Source organism: Carassius auratus, chromosome 34 (assembly GCF_003368295.1).
Source record: "Carassius auratus strain Wakin chromosome 34, ASM336829v1, whole genome shotgun sequence".
NCBI lineage: Eukaryota > Metazoa > Chordata > Actinopteri > Cypriniformes > Cyprinidae > Carassius > Carassius auratus.
Genome location: NC_039276.1, coordinates 21,111,099 through 21,133,051, shown reverse-complemented (window position 1 = coordinate 21,133,051; position 21,953 = coordinate 21,111,099). Strand labels below are relative to the sequence as shown.

Here is a 21,953-nt window from a genome sequence, read left to right as displayed (position 1 = left end):
TTCTATATGCTTTTGTTGTATGCAAATTTTATTTTATTTATTTAGCCTCAATCCTTCATCAAAAAATCTATAAAAATGTTTAGTTTTTTGGGGGTCGAAATGTATTATGGTGTCTATTGTCTTGCAGGTTGCCTGCATGCAGTTCATCAATATTGTGGTTCATTCAGTGGAAGACATGAATTTCAGAGTGCACTTACAGTACGACTTCACAAAGCTGGGTTTAGACGAATATCTGGATGTGAGTAAACTTCAGAGCTGAGTCTCCTGATGCAAATGTTCAGTATCACTCTGCAAGAGCATCCATCCCTATTCTCTCTGTCTTTGAGTAGAAACTGAAGAACACCGAGAGTGATAAACTGCATGTGCAGATTCAAGCGTACCTGGATAACGTGTTTGATGTCGGGGCTCTGTTAGAGGACGCAGAGACCAAGAACGCAGCGCTGGAGAGAGTGGAGGAACTAGAGGAGAACATGTCTCATGTTAGTACTGGTTTTATCAAATAAATAATTATATTATCCAGAAAAAACAATCGTTTAAGTGGCATGTTCAGGAGTGCTTATCATTTAAGTCCTCTAGTTGAACAATGCACCACCTGTCCAACAACAGTATTGAGTTCATCTGAAAGCCTTTAATGATAATGAAACATTATAAGACCCCCTCATACATCGACCTTTGACATTTTGTGACAGTCTGGCCATTTGGCCAAGATGTCTTCCTGACCTTAGGTAATTTCCGCAATAGTGTGCCATTGATATTTATAGTGTACTGCATACATCAGGATTCAAGAATATTACAGTGGCAATTAATGTGAATCTGAAGTTCAATATTTCTGCAACCCTGTCTGGAATCATTTGAGATGTTAGTGTTCATGTCTCAGCAGTTTAGAAAGCATGCCGTATTTGTGATTGTGTCTTCATGATTTTATATTCTGTAGCTGGGTTGTCATTTCTTGTGGACTCTTGTTTGTGGTTTTCTAGCTGACAGAGAAGTTGCAGGACACAGAGAATGAGGCGATGGCAAAAATCGTTGAGCTGGAGAAACAACTCATGCAAAAAAATAAAGAGCTGGAGTCTGTTCGGGTAAATGATGAATCCTTACATCACTTCCTCTTGAGTTCTTCAGTTGACTGTATGGCTTGTTACATTATGGGTACTTCAAGTGTGTGTTTTTACCCAATGCTGAAAAATTAATTTCACAATATCTGTAGAATCTTCCCTTTAAAATCTATTGGCGTAATGTTCAATAAACCAATCAGAGTGTCATCTCCCGTTCTCTTTAAGAGCGAGATGTGCTCAAACCAGGGCAGATCACTATTTACATGGCCGTATTTGTTGGCGGAAAAGTTGAACGCTTCTCAAGCGAAGAAACCGATCTGCTCTTGTGCGAAGTTAAAGCGCGTGAGCAGATCATCTTCAGGACAAGCAGGAATCCACCAAAGCTCCGCACGATGAGTCAGTTAATATATATATGAGGTGCATTTTCTACCAGCGCGTTTCTTTAATTACAAAACAATATTGCGACATTGACTTTAGACTTTATACCAGGTTTGATTTGGTCTATGGCGCAGTTTATTTTCAGCTCCTTAAAATAGCATTAATAATGTGCCAGCAATGCACCTGAACAAACACCCCTTTTTTATTCCAGCAAGCCCATGGGTTCACAAATTGCCACAAATGCATTTGCTAATTAATCAACGTGGCACTGGACGGGAAAATGCGAACGACATGGGACTGAAACTAGCAAACAGACTTGCCCTGCGCCTTGCGTCGAATCGCGCGGGGTGTATGATAGGGCCCAAAATGTTTGTAACACTTTACTATAAAGTTCATCAGCTAATGTAAATTAATGCATCATTTAACATTAACAGTGAGCAATACATTTGTTAAAGTATTTATTAATCTGGGGTAATGTTAAATTAATACAACTAAAACTGTTCATTGCTAGTTCATGAGCATCAACTAATATTAACAGATATAACTTGGGATTTTAATAATGCGTTAGTTAATGTTGCAATTATTATTAACTGAGTTTAATAAATACTTTACAAATATTTTTTTTAATTGTAAGTTCATGTTAAAGGGGGGGTGGAATGCTCGTTTTCACTCAATATCCTGTTAATCTTGAGTACCTATAGAGTAGTACTGCATCCTTCATAACTCCAGAAAGTCTTTAGTTTTATCATATTTATAAGAGAAAGATAGTCTGTACCGATTTTTCCCAGAAAAACACGAACAGTCAGATTTAGCATATATTTATGATCCAGAATCAGATCCCGAGGCTGAAATTGAACAAGAGCAGCGGAAGCAACGACTACAGCAGAACATCTCTATGTAGTATGTATTGAAACTGTATATATTTGCTTTATATATTTATTATATTTGCTATATTTGGAAAATGACTAAGTTCCACTTTATGTCGTCTTTTTTTTTTTTTTTTAAGCTGTACATGTGGAAAGTCCAGTTTGATGACAACATCGCATGTTGTTTACTTGATGTGCTTATGCGCCGATAGCTAAGTTAACAACACAGAGATATTTGAAGCAGTTTTACTCACCGCCTGCGGTTCCAACACACGATCATGACCCTTTTTCGTTGGGACTGCATTATCCTTAAGAAATAAACGATACGCAAATCCGGCGTCAAACTGGGCCTTGTTTGTAAAACAAGCATCTTCGAAATGCAAATTCCGCTCCATCTAACGTCACACAGACCCATACTCGAAAAAAACTTTCCAAAACTTGTGACAAACCGGAAAAGGTATTTTTGGAACAAAAATACTCCTTCAAACATACAACTTAATTTTTGAAACTTTGTCCATGTTTAGCATGGGATATCAACTCTTTAACAGTGTAAAAAACTCAGTATGCATGAAATAGCATTTCACCCCCCCCCCCCTTTAAATAATGTAGTTAACTAATTTTATTAAATACAAACCTATTTTTACTAGATTTAACATCAGTGTATCAATAATTTAACGATACGTTCTCATATTCTTGGCTCGCTGATGTGGCTTAGTAGTCAAATGTTATACATTTTTACAATATATATATATATATATATATATATATATATATATATATATATTTATATATGATAATCATGATAATCACATAAAGCCAAATTTAATTTTGCTCCCTGTGGTGACAGGAGGTGTATAAAGACGCCAGCTCTCAGGTGCACACCCTGCGGCGGATGGTGAAGGAGAAGGACGAGGCTATTCAGAAACAGAGCAACCTGGAGAAGAAGATCCACGAGCTGGAGAAACAGGGAACCATCAAGATCCAGAAGAAAGCGGACGGGGACATTGCCATCCTGACACCCCCTCCACAGGAGAACGGGCATCTGCCAGGGTCACAGGGCGTATCTGGGGTGTCCAGTGAGGGCGTGGTCAGTCACGGAGGTGTGGCTAACGGGGCGGCTCATGTCCTGAGCATCCCTGATCCTCCCCCTCCTCCTGGGCCGGCGACACGTAAGTGACCACTCCTGATTCTACATACTGGACTCAAGAGCGTGACGGTAGTCAGGAAAATAATGTAACAAATTATTATTTATGTTATTTGGAAGCAGATTCTCTTCTTATTATTATTACTTTTATCACTATGTTTGGAGGGTTTAACAGGCAAAAATGCTTCTAAAATTAACAAATGCCACTGCACAATTTAACTAAACCATATTTAAAGTTGAATCTAATACACTTTATTTGTATAGCGCTTTATACAATACAGATTGTGTCAAAGCAACTTGTGTACAGTACAGTGTCCAACAGGAAAATAGTTTGTCAATAATGCAAGAAGAAAAGAGTCAGTTTATCAGCTGAGGTCGGTTTACTGATGATTCAGTGATGTCATCATCCAGTTCAGCTCTCTTGCAGTAGTGTCTGTGCAGTCAAGCCAACAATATGGCCAGAAATTAAGCGTTCCCAGTTAAACAAATAAACGGCAACAGTGGCAAGGAACCAAAACTACATCTGTGACAGAAATGGAGAAAAAACCTTGGGAGAAACCAGGCTCAATCTCACTCTGGCCAGACAAAACCAGCATTAGTTTAATTCCAGGCTGCAGCACAGGTCAGATTGTGCAGAGGAAGTTTAAAGGCACCGAGCTTGATACAGCGCGTGCGCTCTCATCCGGGGTGTGACCTCCTTCAGTTTGTGAGATTCCACAGATGGAATTTCTTCTTGACCTTGCTTAAAACAAGGTTTTTTTTTTTTTTTTTTGCAGGTGATAAATATTTAGTTCCAGTTTTTTGGCTTTATTTAAAATTTTAATTGACTTTATTGGTAGCAAGAATACACATTTATTAGAAACGTGTCCCTGTGTTCCTCAAAGCAATGAATAAAAATTGAAACTGTTCCTTAAGAATTGCAGCTTATTCTGGTAAAGAACCGGCCTTTTAGAGAGTTAGAGAGCATCTACTACAGCTGGTATATAAAGATAGCACCTGCAGTTTGTTCGGTATGTGATGTTCAGGAGCGATGAATCTGAAATTAGTTTCATCTCTAAAAGGATTGTTAATACAAATGTGCGATCACATCAGTTTTTCAAAATCAATCAAATAAATAAATGGCTAATGGAACCTATATTTTCTCCCTCTTTCCAGTATCAAATGGTCCATCAGCTGCTCCAGCACCAGCACCAGCTCCACCACCTCCTCCTCCTCCTCCACCTCCTCTCCCAGGCCTCGCTCTGGATATATCTGCCCCTATGCCCCCTCCACCGCCCCCCATGGCTCCTCCACTTCCAGGCTGTGGCTCTCCCACTGTCATCATGAACTCAGGACTGGCAGGTAATGCAACCTGCTCCACACTAAAGACAATACCATAACAATCATGTACAGCTCAAACTACAGTACACCAAACAGTGACATGAGAGGAAAATCTCAGTGATTTAGATCCAGATATGTCACAAACTTCTTATGAAGCCTGAAGTATGCCTTAGTTTGTGTTTTAAGTTTACATACTGTGTAAAGCGGTATATGAATGCAGGAGACTTGACTTGACACGCATCAGTTGAGTCTCTGGAGCCTTCCCTCATAGAGCACTGATAACAATCATAACAGCTCAACTGTGTTAGGTTTCCTGTAAAAGGTTCGATGTTTGAACAAGCTCAAGTGAAACAGTTCTGCTGAAGCCTGTACAGTAGATCAGATAAAAAAAAAAAAAAAAAATCAGATACAAAATAAATGGTAGTTATTTTCATCAACTAATTTATCCATCTGCTTTAATCTCTATGTAGTATGCATAAAACTTCAAATTGATTTTAATGGAGCACACACTGATGTGCATTAAACAAGAGGTGATGATTAGTTTTATAAACAGATGGAGGCTTTCAGGAGCAATATTGCAGAATTCTGCTCATTAAAAATTGCATACTTTGCTATAAATCTTGGGAATCAGAGGTTGTGTTTTGTTTGCTCTTTAACTTCTTTTTCTCTGCTTATTTTTGCTGTACCTGTTGCGCCACCATAGAGGGACCCATCAAACTGTACTGTAGGTTTGCTGTGTCATGTCGTGTGTGCTCAGTCTTATGTGTGTGTGTGTGCGGTCATGGTATTTTAGTCTCTAAGAAAACACACTCAGTTCCTCTGTAATCTTGATCGGACAATGTCTATGAAGCTGCATTGCTGGTTGTTCCTCCTGAAACCGAGCATGAAATTGGACACTGTTTTGCAGAACGTTTCCTTACCGTTTAAAAACCAGAGAGGAACATTCTTTAGACCTTGCTTACAGAGGTCAGCAAATAACAGGACTGTAATGCCAATCTATGAGACCACATGTTCCATGAGATGTAAGCTCTTATTTCTACACTCCACCGGGACAAAATCCCTCTTTCCAGAGCTCGAGCCATGAACCACAACCTCATGGAAAACAAAACTACAGTTCACATCGGCTCCAGATCTATTTGTCATTAAGAACGGCAGAACTCCAGTAAACACAAACACGTCTAGCAGTCCAGTGCAGTTTCACTTAGAAACAACCCACAACATAGATACATACTGAATGGCTTTTATATTATCTTATTAATCACTCACTTTAATCGCACAGTCTTCAATTTATGAAATTACTTTTAATCAACTAGTGTCAAATGACCACATTTAAAATTAGATCTTCCTTTTAAATAATTGAAAGTACGTGGTAAGGCAGTAAGACTACGAATGCCATGCCTGCAGTGTTAGTAAGTGTTTGATTGTGTAGTGTTTGCATGTTGAAACAGTGTGCTGTGCCGTTACAGGCGATTGATCCTCAGATAAGGCCAGAGTTGCGTAAATTCAGGAATGTTTAACACACACTCTTTACTCTGGCCACACTTTCTGCATTGCCTGATATCACACCATCATTTAACCCTAAACCCTCAGCTCAATTGGAAACAGCTCTCACTCTCTCTCTGTAACCTTTTACCAGAGATCAATATTTCCACCTTAATCAAGCATGTTGAAATCTGTATTTGCTGTGTCTGAGTCTGTGGATTATTTTGGAAGTTTTTGACTCATTCTCCAACTGAGACGCTATTTGAGTCACATCCTCATATGCACATCCAAGAACAGCCATGAGCGTCTGTCTCACCGCCTAAACACACGGGTCAATCATATTGCTCAGATGTGCTTTTTCATAGTTTCATAATATTTTCCATAACGTTTCTTCTAGTATTTTTATAAATCAAAATAAGCCCAAATGGACATATGAAGCTATTGCATGAATATGAGAAGCTCAGCTCATTCTCTTGGAGGTATCTGATACCTTGACAAATCTAAGTTTGAGACATTGTTGAGATCTTATTTGAAACTCTAGAGGAGACACACGAGATGTCTTTTTTTCTCAGGAGGAGCATCTGAGAAGAGTCTCTATCTAAGCAAGTCCCATTTACTCTTGTTTAATGTCAATGCTCTCAAAGATGAACAATTGAGACTTTAGAGGGATCCCATTTGGTCTTTAGCTGTCCACCGAGAGTCTCTCATTATCGTACAATTGTGTCATGTGTGATTTTGAATTAGAATATCCTGCTGACACAATCAGATTGATCAGGATATGAAGAGACTAGAGCTCTTTTAGGCTGACTGTATCAAAGGTCTCGTGTTCACACATTTCCCCTCACGTTCCCTCACAAGTGTGCACTGGACATGTTCAGATCTGTGCCTGCTGTTCACAAACCAGCTCCACTTCACTCAGGAGACTAGACTGCATGTTTATAGTCCCGATGTTGCTGACTTGTGCTCTCTGTCGTGTGTGTAGCTGTGAAGATCAAGAAACCCATCAAGACTAAGTTTCGTATGCCGGTGTTTAATTGGGTGGCACTGAAACCCAATCAGATCAACGGCACTGTGTTCAACGAGATCGATGACGAACAAATACTGGAGGTGAGAGAGACTTGAAAACATTAAACATTAATGAAACAAACATTGAAGTAAAAATCTTGACATCAATCATTTTTGTGGTGTACAGTATATATGATGTGATATTAAAGCCATTAAATTTCATTAGTTCATGCATAATATGTTGCAGATGTCATAATTATGAAAATGGTGCATTACACTGTGTCCTCTAATGCATGAATGCATTTAATACATTTATATACAGTACAGTCCTGTTCAGAAGTTTGTGTTTGTTCTTTGAAAGAAACTTTTTCATCAAAGATGCATACGTTTGAGAGTAAAGTTGTTCTTTTTGAACTTTCTGTTGATCAAAGAATAATAAAAAAAAGGATTGCATGACATTTAAAATATTGTAAATATATATATATATATATATATATATATATATATATATATATATATATATATATATATATATATATATATATATATAAAATAGAAAAATGTCATTTTGAATGTAATAATCTTCCACCAGATTATTTTTGATCAAATAGATGACGACTGGGTGAGAATAATTAAACAACTTTATAAAAAACAGTTTTGGGTCGGTAAGATTGTATAAAGTACAGATATTTATATCATGTTTGAATGACACGATGTGAGGAGGGTAAAACTGCTTATTGTTTTTGTTTGTTTTTTGGTATATACTCAATTGTTGGCTTATTCTTTAGTCCCATGTTGATTTGCTGTGGGATTCCAGGCTGACTGTTATCATGTCATAGTGTCAGATATAAAGATCAGTTTAATGATGAATAGTGACCATGGTCTGTCTTTTTTCAGGACCTGAATGTGGATGAGTTTGAGGAGATGTTTAAGACGAAATCCCAAGGGCCTGCCATAGACATCACCTCCAGCAAACAGAAGACCTCCCAGAAAGGACCAAGCAAAGTCTCGCTGCTGGACTCCAACCGAGCCAAAAACCTGGCCATCACACTCAGAAAAGTGGGCAAGACATCAGAGGAGATCTGCAGAGCCATTCAGATGTAAGAGTAGATACAGATGAAATGATAAGCAACATCTTTAGAAACTTTAGAAACAGTTTGACACATTTCTTGATTTGTAAGTTATGTTTTAGGAGTAAAGGTCTGAAACCTACAGCCACGTGAACATAGATTAATGAGGTTAATGCTTTGACGTGTGTGTATGTTTGTGTGTGTGTGTGTGTGTGTGTAAGGCTTGACCTGCGGTCGTTGCCGGTGGATTTCGTGGAGTGTTTGATGAGGTTCGTCCCGACGGAAGCGGAGCTGAAAGTTCTCCGTCAGTATGAGAAGGAGCGCAAACCTCTGGAGAACCTGACGGATGAGGACCGCTTCATGATCCAGTTCAGCAAGATCGAGCGTCTCATGCAGAAGATGACCATCATGGCGTTTGTGGCCAATTTCAGCGAGAGCATTCAGATGCTCACACCGGTAAATCACTGCTCTGGCACACTGGCAGCAATTAAATAGGATTTCCTAGTATTCAGTCCAAATCTGCCAAGCAAATGTAGATAACTAATCTAGATTTACAAATAAATCTCCTCATATTTCTAAAATACCTGTTTCTTTTGCTCTCAGTGTCTCTTGAATTCATTCATAACCCTTCGTCACATGAATAGAGGGCAATACCAACTTAAAATTAGTTAAGAAAATGCTGATTGGTCATCTCAAACTAAGATATTAAACTAGCATATTAATTTGACCAACATTTGCAATGTCTAAATGCACTTTCATTGTTTTAGTGATTTCTTTGTTCTAGCTATTAACAGTGAATGCACACATTATTTTACGCTCAAGAATTTAAGCTCAAGATGTAACTAGTTTGGGACCAAATACTGGTTTGTAGGTACTGATGATCTTGTATTTCTCATAAATTAAAGAACCATACTTGTAATAACGGGTGACAGGGATAAATGGGCATTGACATTAACTAAAGCCCTATCCGGACGGGACTAGTTTTCTAATCTACGTTTGAGCTTCGATACTTATCACTTGAAGTCTGCGATGTTCATGTACCAGTTCGGACGGGACTAACATCTCAGTGTTTATTACAGAGGTGGGAGGGTCTGTTTTGTGCATCTGGGCGTCACAGAGATCACACGCTCTGCATGTGTGCATTACACAGGCTACAGTCATTCGGCTTGATTACCATTAGTAGAATCAGGTTTACTACAAGCATGGTAAAAGGGATTAAGATAATTGCTGTATTTGTCATGTAAACTAATCTCGTTAACTAATGTAAAGTGTTCTAATGAAGAATTTTATCATATCTGGACCTATGTTCATATTGTATTATTTTGTTTTTGTCTCAACAGCAACTTCACGCCGTTATTGCAGCGTCTGTCTCCATCAAGTCCTCACAGAAACTCAAGAAGATCCTGGAAGTGAGTGTTTCACTTCTGCCCTGATTCATTTTTCTCCAGACTGTGCGTGTCTTTATCGAGCGTGTGTTTCTCTCTCAGATCATCTTGGCTCTGGGAAACTACATGAACAGCAGTAAACGAGGAGCGGTGTACGGCTTCAAACTGCAGAGCTTAGACCTGGTACACTTTACATAGGACTTGGGGATTTACTCAAATATTGGTGGCAAAAGTTAAATCCTTTTGAATTATGAATGCAGAAGAAGAAAAAAAAAAACAGTTTTCATTTACTATTTATTTATGGCATTCAAGGTGTGATATAAGACAAACCACCATGATATATTTTGAACTTTATCCATAATTGTAACACTGTTTTTTTATATATATATAATAATATAATGGCTGATGAAAGATGTACCAAACATATGGAATATGTAATTTAATATTCTTTCATTTTTCTTGTGAAGTAACAAGTCACATTAACATATTTTCTTCCTTTGTGATGTAATAACAATGTAATTATAATGTAATAGCAATTATGTTTTCCTGTTCCAGTTATTAGACACTAAATCAACAGACCGCAAGATGACTCTTCTGCACTATATCAGTAATGTAGTAAAGGAAAAATACCAGCAGGTGACGCTCTTCTATAACGAGCTGAACTACGTGGAGAAAGCAGCGGCAGGTATCAAACGTCATACGGAAATCTGATTATATTTACAATAAACAGGGCGGCTCATATTTGCTCAGACAGATCTGTACTAAATGAATTCTGTGTGTATTCCTCAGTGTCTCTGGAGAATGTCTTATTAGACGTGAAGGAGCTTCAGAGAGGCATGGATCTGACCAGGAGAGAGAACAGCATGCACGGAAACAACACACTGCTCAGAGATTTCCTACAGCAAAATGAGAATAAACTCAAAAAACTTCAGGATGATGCCAAGATCGCTCAGGTGCTGCAACACAAAAACCTGTTTCACGCTCAGTTAAATGGGACACTTCATGAGGAATCTCGTTTTGATGTTATCATAGAATCATAAAAACAGTATAAACATTTCAACACTCAACACTTCCTCCCCAGGAGCAAATATTGAAAACTGAAACTTCTACAACTTTCTTAAAGCTCTGTGTATGTACAGATATGAATAAAAGCCTAACTGCTTGATTAATATAAAGAGAAAATAATGTAATAATAACTGTATCATGTGACACCTTTAGATTGGGGTTTTTATTAAAGATGTAACTGGTGTGATGTGTCTTTTCTTATCTTGTTCTCTCAGGATGCCTATGATGAAGTGGTGAAATTCTTTGGAGAATGCTCCAAAACAACACCCCCGTCCGTGTTTTTCCCAGTGTTTGTGCGCTTTGTGAAAGCATACAGGGTAAAGCGAGCCATCACACATCGTCTGGTTCACGTTCTTCAGTCATATGAATCCTGACGCCATTGATCACGTGACATAACCTGGGTGTTTTCTCTCTGTCAGCAAGCAGAGGAGGATAATGAACAGAGGAAGAGGAAGGAGCAGATGATGATGGAGAAGCTGATTGAGCAAGAAGCTATGATGGAGCAAGAGGATCAGAAGGTACAAAGGAGTGTGTGTGTGTGTGTGTGTGTGTGCATTAATTTGGGTGGTTTATAAGGACACAGATTTGTAAAAATGACATGGGTATGACACAGGAATTACAATATGAAGGTGGTTTATGAGGACACTTCCTGGGTCCCTGTAATTAAAAAGGCTTAAAAACATACTAAATGGTTTTTATTATTTTTTATTTATTTTTATAAGTTTCCTGTGAGGGTTCGGGTTAGCTGTAAGGTTGATGTAGGGTGATAGAAAATACATCTTTTACAGTATAAAAACCATTTCACCTATGGAGAGTCCACACAAACCATGCCTACGTGTGTGTGTGTGTGTGTGTGTGTGTGTGTGTCAGGGAAGTGGGTTACTTAACAATAGTTTGGGGACAACTAAAGGGAGCTAAATCTTTAATTACATTGAAATCTAACAATGTCATTGTTTGCAAATATATATATATTAGGGCCGGGACTTTAACGCGTTAATTGAGATTAATTAATTACAGAAAAAATTTCACGCATTTTTAATAACTTATTTTTACACCGCGGAACGTTTCTCACTGGATGAGTTTCGGCAGACCGATTATACTGAAGCACCAACTAGCGTTCGCATATAACCCCAGCACATGATCGAACCTCAAGTATCACCTCAACGCAAAACATATAGCAGCTAGCGTGGACTTTACACTTTATGTTGAACTATGTATTATTTTGTTGGTTCAACTGCCAGTTTATGTTAAACTCTTTATTGTTTTGGCCAAGGTTATTGAGAGTTGGACTTAGTATGTTATGGCCTCTGAAGCAACAGAGAGATGTTTTCTAATAGTCAGTGTTTCCAATGTTCTGAATGTAATTGACAGTATTGTGTTTTACTTAAAAAACACTTTACAGAAGGTTCCAGCACCTATAAGCTTCCTGAATTTCTGAAATGTACTATTTCTAAATTGTTTCTAAATATGCTATTGCTACACTTAATGGCAAAAATTGCACTGGTCTGCTAGACTTGGTTGAACAAAAATAAACAATATTTTGTTGCTTAAGCTTATGTATTCAGTCATTATTCAATGGTATACTATAATTCCATGTGAAAAAAAATTACTTCTCACTGTTCTCAGGTCAAATATTTATATGCGATTAAAATGCGATTAATTTCGATTAATTAATTACAAAACCTAAAATTAATAAAAAAAAATTAATCGAGTCCCGGTCCTAATATATATATATATATATATATATATATATATATATATATATATATATATATATTTTACTATTTATGAATCTTATTTTATTTATTGTATTATATATATATATATATTTTTTTTTTTTTTTTTACTTTGTAGTAGGGTTTGTTTTAGGGTTACTTTTTAGTATATACTATTATGAATAGAACATTTGGCAAATAAGCTTATTAACAACCTAAATGCAACATAGTTCATGATAATCAAATGTTGTAAGAAAAATTAAAGACAGTTAGGGCAGTAAAATTAAGGCCAATTTATTTTCTTGTTTATCGGCAAAACCTCATTTTTGACCCTGTCTGTGAATGTACCTGCTTAACTACATTTTTGGGGCAACAGTATAAAAATACAGTACATCTTGTTTTATTATTGTAAGAGTAGAGAAGGTTTTCTGTTTGGGTTAGTTTATAGAATTCATAACTATTGTCCTCTTTTAGCACACATGTGTGTCTCTGTTGTCACAATGTGTGCGGTGGTGTTTTTCTCTGTAGGTGTGACTATTTAAACACACTATTTATATGGTTAAAAGAGCATTTGTAGATGTTTGTAGATTAAAGACAGCCCATTCAGCATTAATTGTGGATCTGTGACATGTTATCGTGTGTGTGTGTGTGTGTGTGTGTGTGTGCTCAGTCTCCCTCTCATAAGAATAAGCGTCAGCAGCAGGAGCTGATTGCGGAGCTGAGGAAGAAGCAGGTGAAGGACAGCAGACATGTGTATGAGGGTAAAGACGGAGCCATTGAAGACATCATCACAGGTAACATGTTTTGCTAATGGGGTCTGCATGCAGAGGGCTTTAAAATATCAAATGTTAGTGTGAGCTACTAACCAGCTCTCTGTGACTGGTGGAAAGATTTCCTGCTCAATAACAGTTTACTGACCAGTGCTATTCCTGCCTGAATGTGTGTGTGCTGTTACTGCTTACAGCTGTGGGCTGAGTGCAGCTACTAAACACTGTGTGTTAGACCTAAAGGGGTCATATCATACCTTTTTATCTATTCATTTATTTATTTTCTTTAACTGAAGTCAGATAGACAGACAGACAGACAGACAGACAGACAGATAGAGAGTCAGACAGACAGACAGAAAGACAGAGAGTCAGACAGACAGATAGACAGACAGACAGACAGACAGACAGACAGAGAGAGAGTCAGACAGACAGACAGAGAGTCAGACAGACAGACAGACAGACAGATAGAGAGAGAGAGTCAGACAGACAGACAGAGAGTCAGACAGACAGACAGATAGACAGACATACAGACAGAGAATCAGACAGACAGAGAGTCAGACAGAGTCAGACAGACAGACAGAGAGTCAGACAGACAGACAGACAGACAGACAGAGAGTCAGACAGAGAGTCAGACAGACAGACAGACAGACAAAGAGTCAGACAAACAGACAGACAGACAGAGAGACAGACAGACAGACAGACAGACAGATAGACAGAAAGTCAGTCAGACAGACAGACAGACAGACAGATAGATAGACTAAAAGACTAAAGGTATATTAAAAATAATTACATGTAAATATGAAACATAAATATTAATTCAATATGATCCCTTTAGAGAATTTTTGGTAACACTTTATTTTAAGGTGTCCTTGTTTCAGGTTACATGTACTTACTATTATAATAACAATTAATTATGCATGATTACATGCAAGTAACTCTAAGTCAAACCCTAATCCTAACCCTAACCATATAGTAAGTACACGTAGTTACACTGTAAAAAGCACACCTTAAAATTAAGTGTAACCAAATTTTTCATTTAAATTCTAATCATGACAAAACAATCTATGTAATGAGCCTAGTAAAAAAAATGTAGTAGTATAAAAGTATTTTTGTTCCTTTTGTGTAATTCGCTTCACAACCGCATTAGTATTTTAAGCATGCATGTGATCTACATTGAAATTATGGGTAACACTTTACAATAACTGCACACTATTAATCATTAATTAAGCATTAGTAAACAGGTAATTCATCATTTATAAAGCATTAATAGACAGTAATAATCAGTTTATAAATACAGATATAAATGCTTTATTCTTGATTTAAAAGCATATCTATAATGTGTAATTTCATACTTTATTCATGATCAATTTATCATTTCTCAATGAAGTATAGCATTATTTATAAACCAGTTATTTAGGAGTTGATTCATAAGACAAGAAATGTAGTAAATTCAGGTAGTTATAAAGCATTTAGTAGTGGTCAGTTAACTATTTATGTGAGCTCATCTAAAGTGAGGACTAGTTATGCCTTGTAAAGCATTTTTAAAGGATATTTAAAGGCTCAGTTATCTTCTAAACAAAAAACGGAAACAAACACAACACAGTGATACAGAACATAGAAATATTAAAAGCCTTTAAATCTCATTTGAAAAAGCTTTACAAGGCATAAATAGTCCTCACTTTAGATAAGCTCCCAAAAATAGTTAACTAACAACTACATATGTTTTATAATACCTGAATTAACCCTGAATTACAGTAGAAATACATGATAATAAACCATTTATTAACACTATAAGTAACTATTACTATATGTCTGAATAAAAAGATCTATGAATGCACATTTAAATAGTTTATTAATCATTTACTTACAATTTCTAAGTGATCTTATGAACCACTGACAACTCCTTAATAACTAGCGTGTAAATAATGCTATACTTAATTTAGAAATGATAAATTGATCATTAATAAAGTATGAAAAAAACAATTATTAAATACACTATAGATATGCTTTTAAATCAGGTATAAATCTGTATTTATAAACTGCTTATAAATGTCTATAAATGCTTTATAAATGCTGAATTAACTGTTTCCTAATGCTTAACTAATGATTCATAGCATGCAGTTATTATAAATTGTTACCAACTTATGTCTCAGCTTTATATAATAGCAGTTATAGTACCATCATGTGATTATTAGTTTGTGCTGTTGTGTGTAGAAAGTGCTAACATTGTGCTTGTTGCTCTGGCAGTTAAACCCTGTGTTGTTTGTGTGTGTGTGTGTGTGTGTTTCGTCTGGACGCAGTGCTGAAGACTGCCCCCTTTACTGCGCGCACGGCCAAACGCAGCTCGCGTTACTTCAACGAGGAGCTCCACTTCTAAAGCTTAGACTCTCTCTCTCTTAAAGGTCGCTGGATAAACCTGTGCTCTTTCATTCTCTCTCTCTGTGTGTGTGTGTGTGTGTGCGCACCCCTTCACACTTCACATTCCTGGTTTTGTTTCCCTGTGGGGCGACCCTTCTGAATGGGGGCCGGTGTATGAATGGGATGTCATGGGCGTGTTAATTTCTCCTTTCTTTTTCAACCAAACTCCTGCACTAAGGGGGATTTGGGGAGGAAAGAATATGTTGTCACCACAGTTTTCTTTTGCATGGAGTGTGTTATGAATTCATCATTGCAACATGAATGTAATAAGAGGAAATATGATGTCACAAAAGCCCAAACACATTAGAGTTGAGTCTCAGCTGTGATGGCTTAAACTGATGTGGCAGTACCATCAGTTGACTCAGAGCGCCCTCTGCAGTTACAAAACCAGCTTAAGTTTTTACCCTAAAAAAAAAAAAAAAAGATGATTCTGGTTTGTAAAAACCCAGAATGTGCTCAAAGTTAATTTGGACATGGTGGTGTTATGTTTATCTTGATCCATTACTCAAACAGTGCTTAACATATTAGACACGTCACGTTTGTTATGCTGGCGTGTTGGGCATGGTTTGTGACATTGTAGTTTGCTCATGTGTTCAGTTGTCCATGTCACTGTGATTATATGTAATATATAATGTCATTGAATATTGGAACCATTCACATAATGTTGGTTTTCTGCATTTTCTCACTCTTCCTCCATCTACTCCTGCTCTGATGGGTAATTTCTAATATCTCATGAGTCCATGTGTGTCCACATGTGTTGCACTTGCATGCTGGGATGGTTTTCTCGTATAAGCATGTTCTATTCATTTGCTTAACTTACTGTATGCATTTGCACGGGGTGAATGACATTTCTCATTCAGATTTACTTCTGTAGCCAAATGTAGGATTAAATCTCACCAAAGCAGCCAAATCCTATTTCACCTTAAAAAATATAAATAAATAAATAAATAAATAAAAAAAAAAAAAAAAAAAATATATATATATATATATATATATATATATATATATATATATATATATATATATATATATATATATATATATATATATATATATTTTACTGCAATGAAATTTGACTGGGAGGACATGTTTTTGTGAGATTCAGCATTGCTTTTAGTTTTCACCATGACTGCTTGAGCTTCACTTACTGTTCGTTCTGGCCTATAACAATGCACTTCTGGGAGGCTTGACACATCGTCATTGGTTTCACTGTTTAAACATGAGAAGTGACCACACAGACATCACTCTGCTGTGTCTGGACGCTGGAGCCATTGTGCAGAGCAGCTTGAGTCATTGAGTTGATTACCGCAGTTTCAGCAGAGCTTCAGTAACCCCCTCCAGCGCCTGCCTGTGGCCTTTGACCTTTCCTCTTTGAGCCCTGGGCAGCTTGGCTCCCTTGCGTCCAGTCCACTCTGCTCTGATCTAACCTTCATTTTTGTTTCCTCTCCACTCAGCCTTAAAGAAGAATAATATTACTAAATTTCCCAATGTGCACTCGAGGGTAAGGAACTCTTCCAGTAGTACCCCAGTGGATGCTACTCAGACCTGGCAAGCATCTCTCTCTTTATTATTATTTGTCTTTCATTTTCATCCATCCATCGTAGATCAGTGGCTTTTGACACTGAATACAAAAGCCATCTTTTTCTGTTCTCATTCTACTTAACACACATCAGACCTATTGAGTTCTGACCCCTAAGGGCCGAGTCTCCAGGTACTCATGTAGATCACCCTGTTGAACTGATTTGTAAAATTGTGAATTCGTTTGATGAGGTGATGCCATGACCTGAGACACAGAGACTCTGCCTACATAGTCTCACGTTGAACTGACCCACACTTAGAGATAGTTGAGTCTTCATTAGTGCCTAGTTAAGCTTTCGTAGTAGGAACACTGACCCCAAAATGAATTAACACTTTAAAAATGTGAGTGCGTTAAAAATGTAATTGCATTAAATGTAAATTACAATTCATACAATTCAATTACGACAGCCGATTGGTATAGTTGTAGCATGTCAATGGATATAGATAATGCAGATGATAATGTATTTGGTCTTAGCAGACTTGATGGGAGCAAGTACTGTGAGCATTTAAGATATGCTGCTGCTGCTGCATAAATAGACATATATAAATCCCGCAGCAGATCTAGACAGGTGGACCTGGGGGAGGTGGAGGGTTTCTCATATCACACTGCAAGGACCAGCTTACAAAAGACCACTGAAACAGACAATTCAAATGTTAAGCGAGCAATCTCATTGGTGGCAGAACCAGTTAAGATCAATTCACTTTTTGACTTTTAATTTATTTAAAACACTGAAGACATAGAGCGCCCTCTCGCGGCTGTAGACGGTAATGTTTTTCTATTGGTTCTAAATAAATGCGACTTATAGTCCAGTGCGACTTATATATGTTTTTTTCCTCGTCATGACGTAATGTTGGACTGATGCGACTTATACTCAGGTGCGACTTATAGTCCGAAAAAAAAAAAAAAAAAAAAAAAAAATATATATATATATATATATATATATATATATATATATATATATATATATATATATATGAGACAGTCATAAGTGTGTTATTGACTTGTTAATTTACAACAATTTGTTCAAGGATGCAGATTCATTCAGCGCTTTCAGCTTTGGAAAAGTGCTATATAAATTAAACATATTTTATATTCAGAAACAGTATTGCGAATTGCTCAGACCGATGAGGTTTAAACTATTTTCATTGACAAAGTAGCTGTCAATATTGTGTCTAAAAAGTAAATTGTCTTTGAATTCACTTCTTGACTATTGAACTGCTGTGTATTCCACATCAGTATTAGAACAGCTCTGATTACCTGCGGCCAGATCACTGCAGTATTGTGTAATATAGCTATATTAATCTGTATTACAAGGAACGTGTTATGATAATTATTTCGAGGACTCTTAAAATTACTACTTTAACTTTGCAGCACTTGCGGTTAATCGATTCTGTGGTTACTCTGCTAAGATAACTTGAGGAGAATCGACTTACACGTGTACATGTAGCTAACACTTTTATCTAAAACAACTTAGACTGCATTTAAGGAATGTATTTGATCAGTTCCTGGCTTCCGTGGGTTTTGAACCCATGACCTTACATTGGTCGTGCCATGCTGTACAGGAACACTGGACATCTGTTAAAACCTCTAAACACAAATTCATTAAAAGTCGTTGTCGTAGAACTAAACTGATGAACTTCCTGCAGTGTTTGAGCACGAGATAACACACTATCATGTAATGCAGTGACATTCAGACATTTTATTGCGTGACTTGAAGAGTTCAAAAATACATTTTGGGGCCAAATGTGAGTGTTTTCCCAACAACCTTGTTGAAAACACGTTTCTAAAAATAGGCAAACTTCAATAGCTACCATTCGCATTAAATTCAGAAGCTGAAATAAAATGAAGTACTTAATCTAGTAAAAACTCAAGCTGCTTTGCCCAGTTGACCACCAGCATGTCCAGATGATCTAAACTCAAATACTGACATCAGTTTATTCTGTTCCTCCTGCATCAGATCTGAGAAACCAGCCATACAGGCGTGCCGACGCCGTCAGGAGGAGCATTCGAAGACGTTTTGATGATCAGAATTTGCGGCCAATCAACAGTGCAGAGATGGTCATGTGACGAGGGCAGAGTGGATGTGATTGGATGGAGTGGTGGAGGAAACAAGATAATGAAGGACTGATAAAGATGACAGCAGGTCTGAAAGCCAAGTGCCTACATTTAACATCTGTCCCATCAGGTGTTGAATTGTACATGTGTCTTCTGTGAATTTTTATGTTACAAATGGTGTCTTAATCTGTCTTTTCTCTTATGGCGCTTAAATTGTATGGCTAGATGAGTATTTTTCTTGAGAAAGTGTCCGAATGTAAAACTATTCCAACACTTGTTGTATCACGGACCTGTAAAAGTCCTCTTACATTCCAGTGCTTTCGCCACAGATCAAACCGACCAGGCGTGTGTTCTCCGAATCATCTGGTCGGTCCAAAAGAAGCCCTGTAGTGTTGATCAGAGCCTGTTTTTAGTGTGCTGTTCACATTCTTGTCTTGATAGAGCCCAACAGAATGGAAAACAGCCTGAGAAGCATGTGAAAAAGTTTTGTAAAAGTTATAAAAATGCAATGTTGATGGTTTAAGATGCTGCAGGGTGCGACACAGCGGCCAAAGATAACAATATTAAGAACATTCCTCACTTAAGATGATTCGATGTCTGATAATAGAGGTATTTCAGTGTGTTGTGATCTTGAGAGCATGTGTACACGACAGGAAGTGCGTGCACAAGACTGTCCCAGGTCTAAAGAATGCTAAAAGCACCACAATTAAATTCCTATGTAACATATCTGTTACCTTGTAATAGATTAGTATTGTTTATATTGCAATAGAAGAAGATACTTCTTGTCTGTCTTAAAACCAATGTTCTCTTATAACCAGCAAAATAACGGTCCTGTCAAGACCATAACTGGGTGACTTTACCAGAAGTTTACCAGAGTTACATTAACATAACCAGAAGTCCACGGTAGACTCTGAACTATAACGGCTCAAAAAGTGCTTTGACAAAAACATGAGTGCAGTACGTCCTAGTACACTTTCCCCACAGGCGTCCATCGGAAGTGCATTGAGGTAAATTAAATATTGTGTTTTATACACAGAGGATTGAATATATAGTCTGTGGTAATCGACAGATGCTGTTTTGAACACAAAATATTCCTTCGTGAATATTAAACACTTGCTATTATTTCCTGTATTAGTGATGTACGGCCGCTGAGCACTACGGCAAACCTCTTCCCTGGGGCACTTGTTCTTCACTACATACACAAGATCATAAGATCAGGTTCCTCATTGAATTCGGTTGTTGTGACTGGGCTTGTTTTATGCATTCTAGGTCAGACAATGGGAAATAAGGCGTTATATAAACTGAATCTTGTGTGGTTCTATAATGAGCTGCACCAGTGAAAATCCACATTTCTTGTGATGTGAAAGTCTATTTAAAAGCAAAAAATATTAAATCACAAAAAAAAAAAAAAAAAAAAAAAAAACATTTAAATGTACAGATATTTTGCTATAAAATTGTTGCATCTTTTTAACTTTTTAATCTTCTAATATTGTACATATTGTTAAAAACAATATTGTTTTAAAAATCATTCTGTACTACAATGTTTGAATATTTTAACTTATAGTTTTTATTTCTTTTTTTCCTGCATTTTTGTATATTTAATAAAGCTGAAAACCTGAACCAGTTCTTTTAGACATGCAGCAACAGTCCCATCTACACTAAAACGTCAGAAATCAGAAGCATTAGTAGAATTAGTCCTTATAGACGTCTGTCTCATCTCTGTACAATACACTCATAAAAACTGGATTAAACTATCATTTTGTTTCCCCCTAAAATCAATGTATCTTAGCCACTGAATGCTTACAATACTGCAAAAATCTGTTCTCGGATTTACAGTTAGATGATTTCTCAATGTCCAATTAAACTATTTACATAATGCTGGTCTTCTGTGTTATTCTTGAGGGAGTGAATAGAAGTGGCGTTTTGTACTAAAAAAAAAAAAGCCTAGTGCTGAAAGTCCTCAAGAATGTGGATTGGTTTAACTACACAGCTAACCTGCTCTAGAATGGGTTTAATTCAAAGATCGCAAACTGATTTCCAAAAAAAAAAAAAAAAAAAAAAAAATGCGAGTCCCTCTCCCACTCTTTACCAGTATTTATGCCACTCTGGCATTGGATTCACTTGATTTTTACAGCTATATTTCTCAATCTATCAGGTCCCTTATCACGCTAAAAACCCATGAGTCATGAAACATCACGTCCAGAGCCGTAGATAAACTCATCACATCTGTTTGCTGATCCCCCGTGATTGGCAGGTGACATCAGCATCAGCACCAGTTTAGTAATATCATGGTGACTGATTGGATGCACTACAAGCACACTTGGGTTTAGTTTTTTAACCAAATTGGCCACATTACAGACCCAAACCAGCCCAAATTTTGTCTACCCACCCAAACCATTTTTACCCACACAATCAAATTCAAGACCCCCCAATCTTGCAACACTGTTAATCAGTTTTTCACACAGAGTTGCAATTTGTACCAAAAACAATGGCTCTGCTCCCATAAAGGTTTATATAATAATTATATTGCAGCCTACCCTTAATGTATTACATATATGAAATTAAAAGCTTATATATAAAATAAAATTAATACATTTGTTTACTTAAGGTTTTTTTTTATGACTTTAATTCAGTTGTTTCACTTGAACT

The 21,953-nt window shown here is 37.0% G+C and overlaps 1 protein-coding gene across 7 annotated transcripts in view; it reads left to right on the top strand.

The window, feature by feature from the left end:
• fmnl2a (formin-like 2a) overlaps positions 1–21,180 on the top strand; it is a 62,027-nt gene extending 40,847 nt beyond the window's left edge. Inside the window, exons 11-28 of one of the 7 annotated variants that reach the window (XM_026218601.1) lie at positions 128–238; positions 330–479; positions 978–1,079; positions 3,147–3,468; positions 4,599–4,784; positions 5,467–5,487; positions 7,228–7,352; positions 8,148–8,350; positions 8,542–8,776; positions 9,661–9,729; positions 9,808–9,888; positions 10,261–10,390; positions 10,495–10,658; positions 10,986–11,087; positions 11,190–11,288; positions 13,156–13,279; positions 17,125–17,218; positions 19,207–21,180. In XM_026218601.1, coding sequence (XP_026074386.1) covers positions 128–238; positions 330–479; positions 978–1,079; positions 3,147–3,468; positions 4,599–4,784; positions 5,467–5,487; positions 7,228–7,352; positions 8,148–8,350; positions 8,542–8,776; positions 9,661–9,729; positions 9,808–9,888; positions 10,261–10,390; positions 10,495–10,658; positions 10,986–11,087; positions 11,190–11,288; positions 13,156–13,279; positions 17,125–17,218; position 19,207 — 2,319 coding nt within the window. In that variant the 3' untranslated portion in view covers positions 19,208–21,180. Of the gene's footprint in view, positions 1–127; positions 239–329; positions 480–977; positions 1,080–3,146; positions 3,469–4,598; positions 4,785–5,466; positions 5,488–7,227; positions 7,353–8,147; positions 8,351–8,541; positions 8,777–9,660; positions 9,730–9,807; positions 9,889–10,260; positions 10,391–10,494; positions 10,659–10,985; positions 11,088–11,189; positions 11,289–13,155; positions 13,280–15,552; positions 15,655–17,124; positions 17,219–19,206 lie in introns of those variants that run through there. The other 6 variants (XM_026218603.1, XM_026218604.1, XM_026218605.1 and 3 more) reach the window with 6 other exon arrangements.
• Positions 21,181–21,953: the final 773 nt, after the last annotated feature.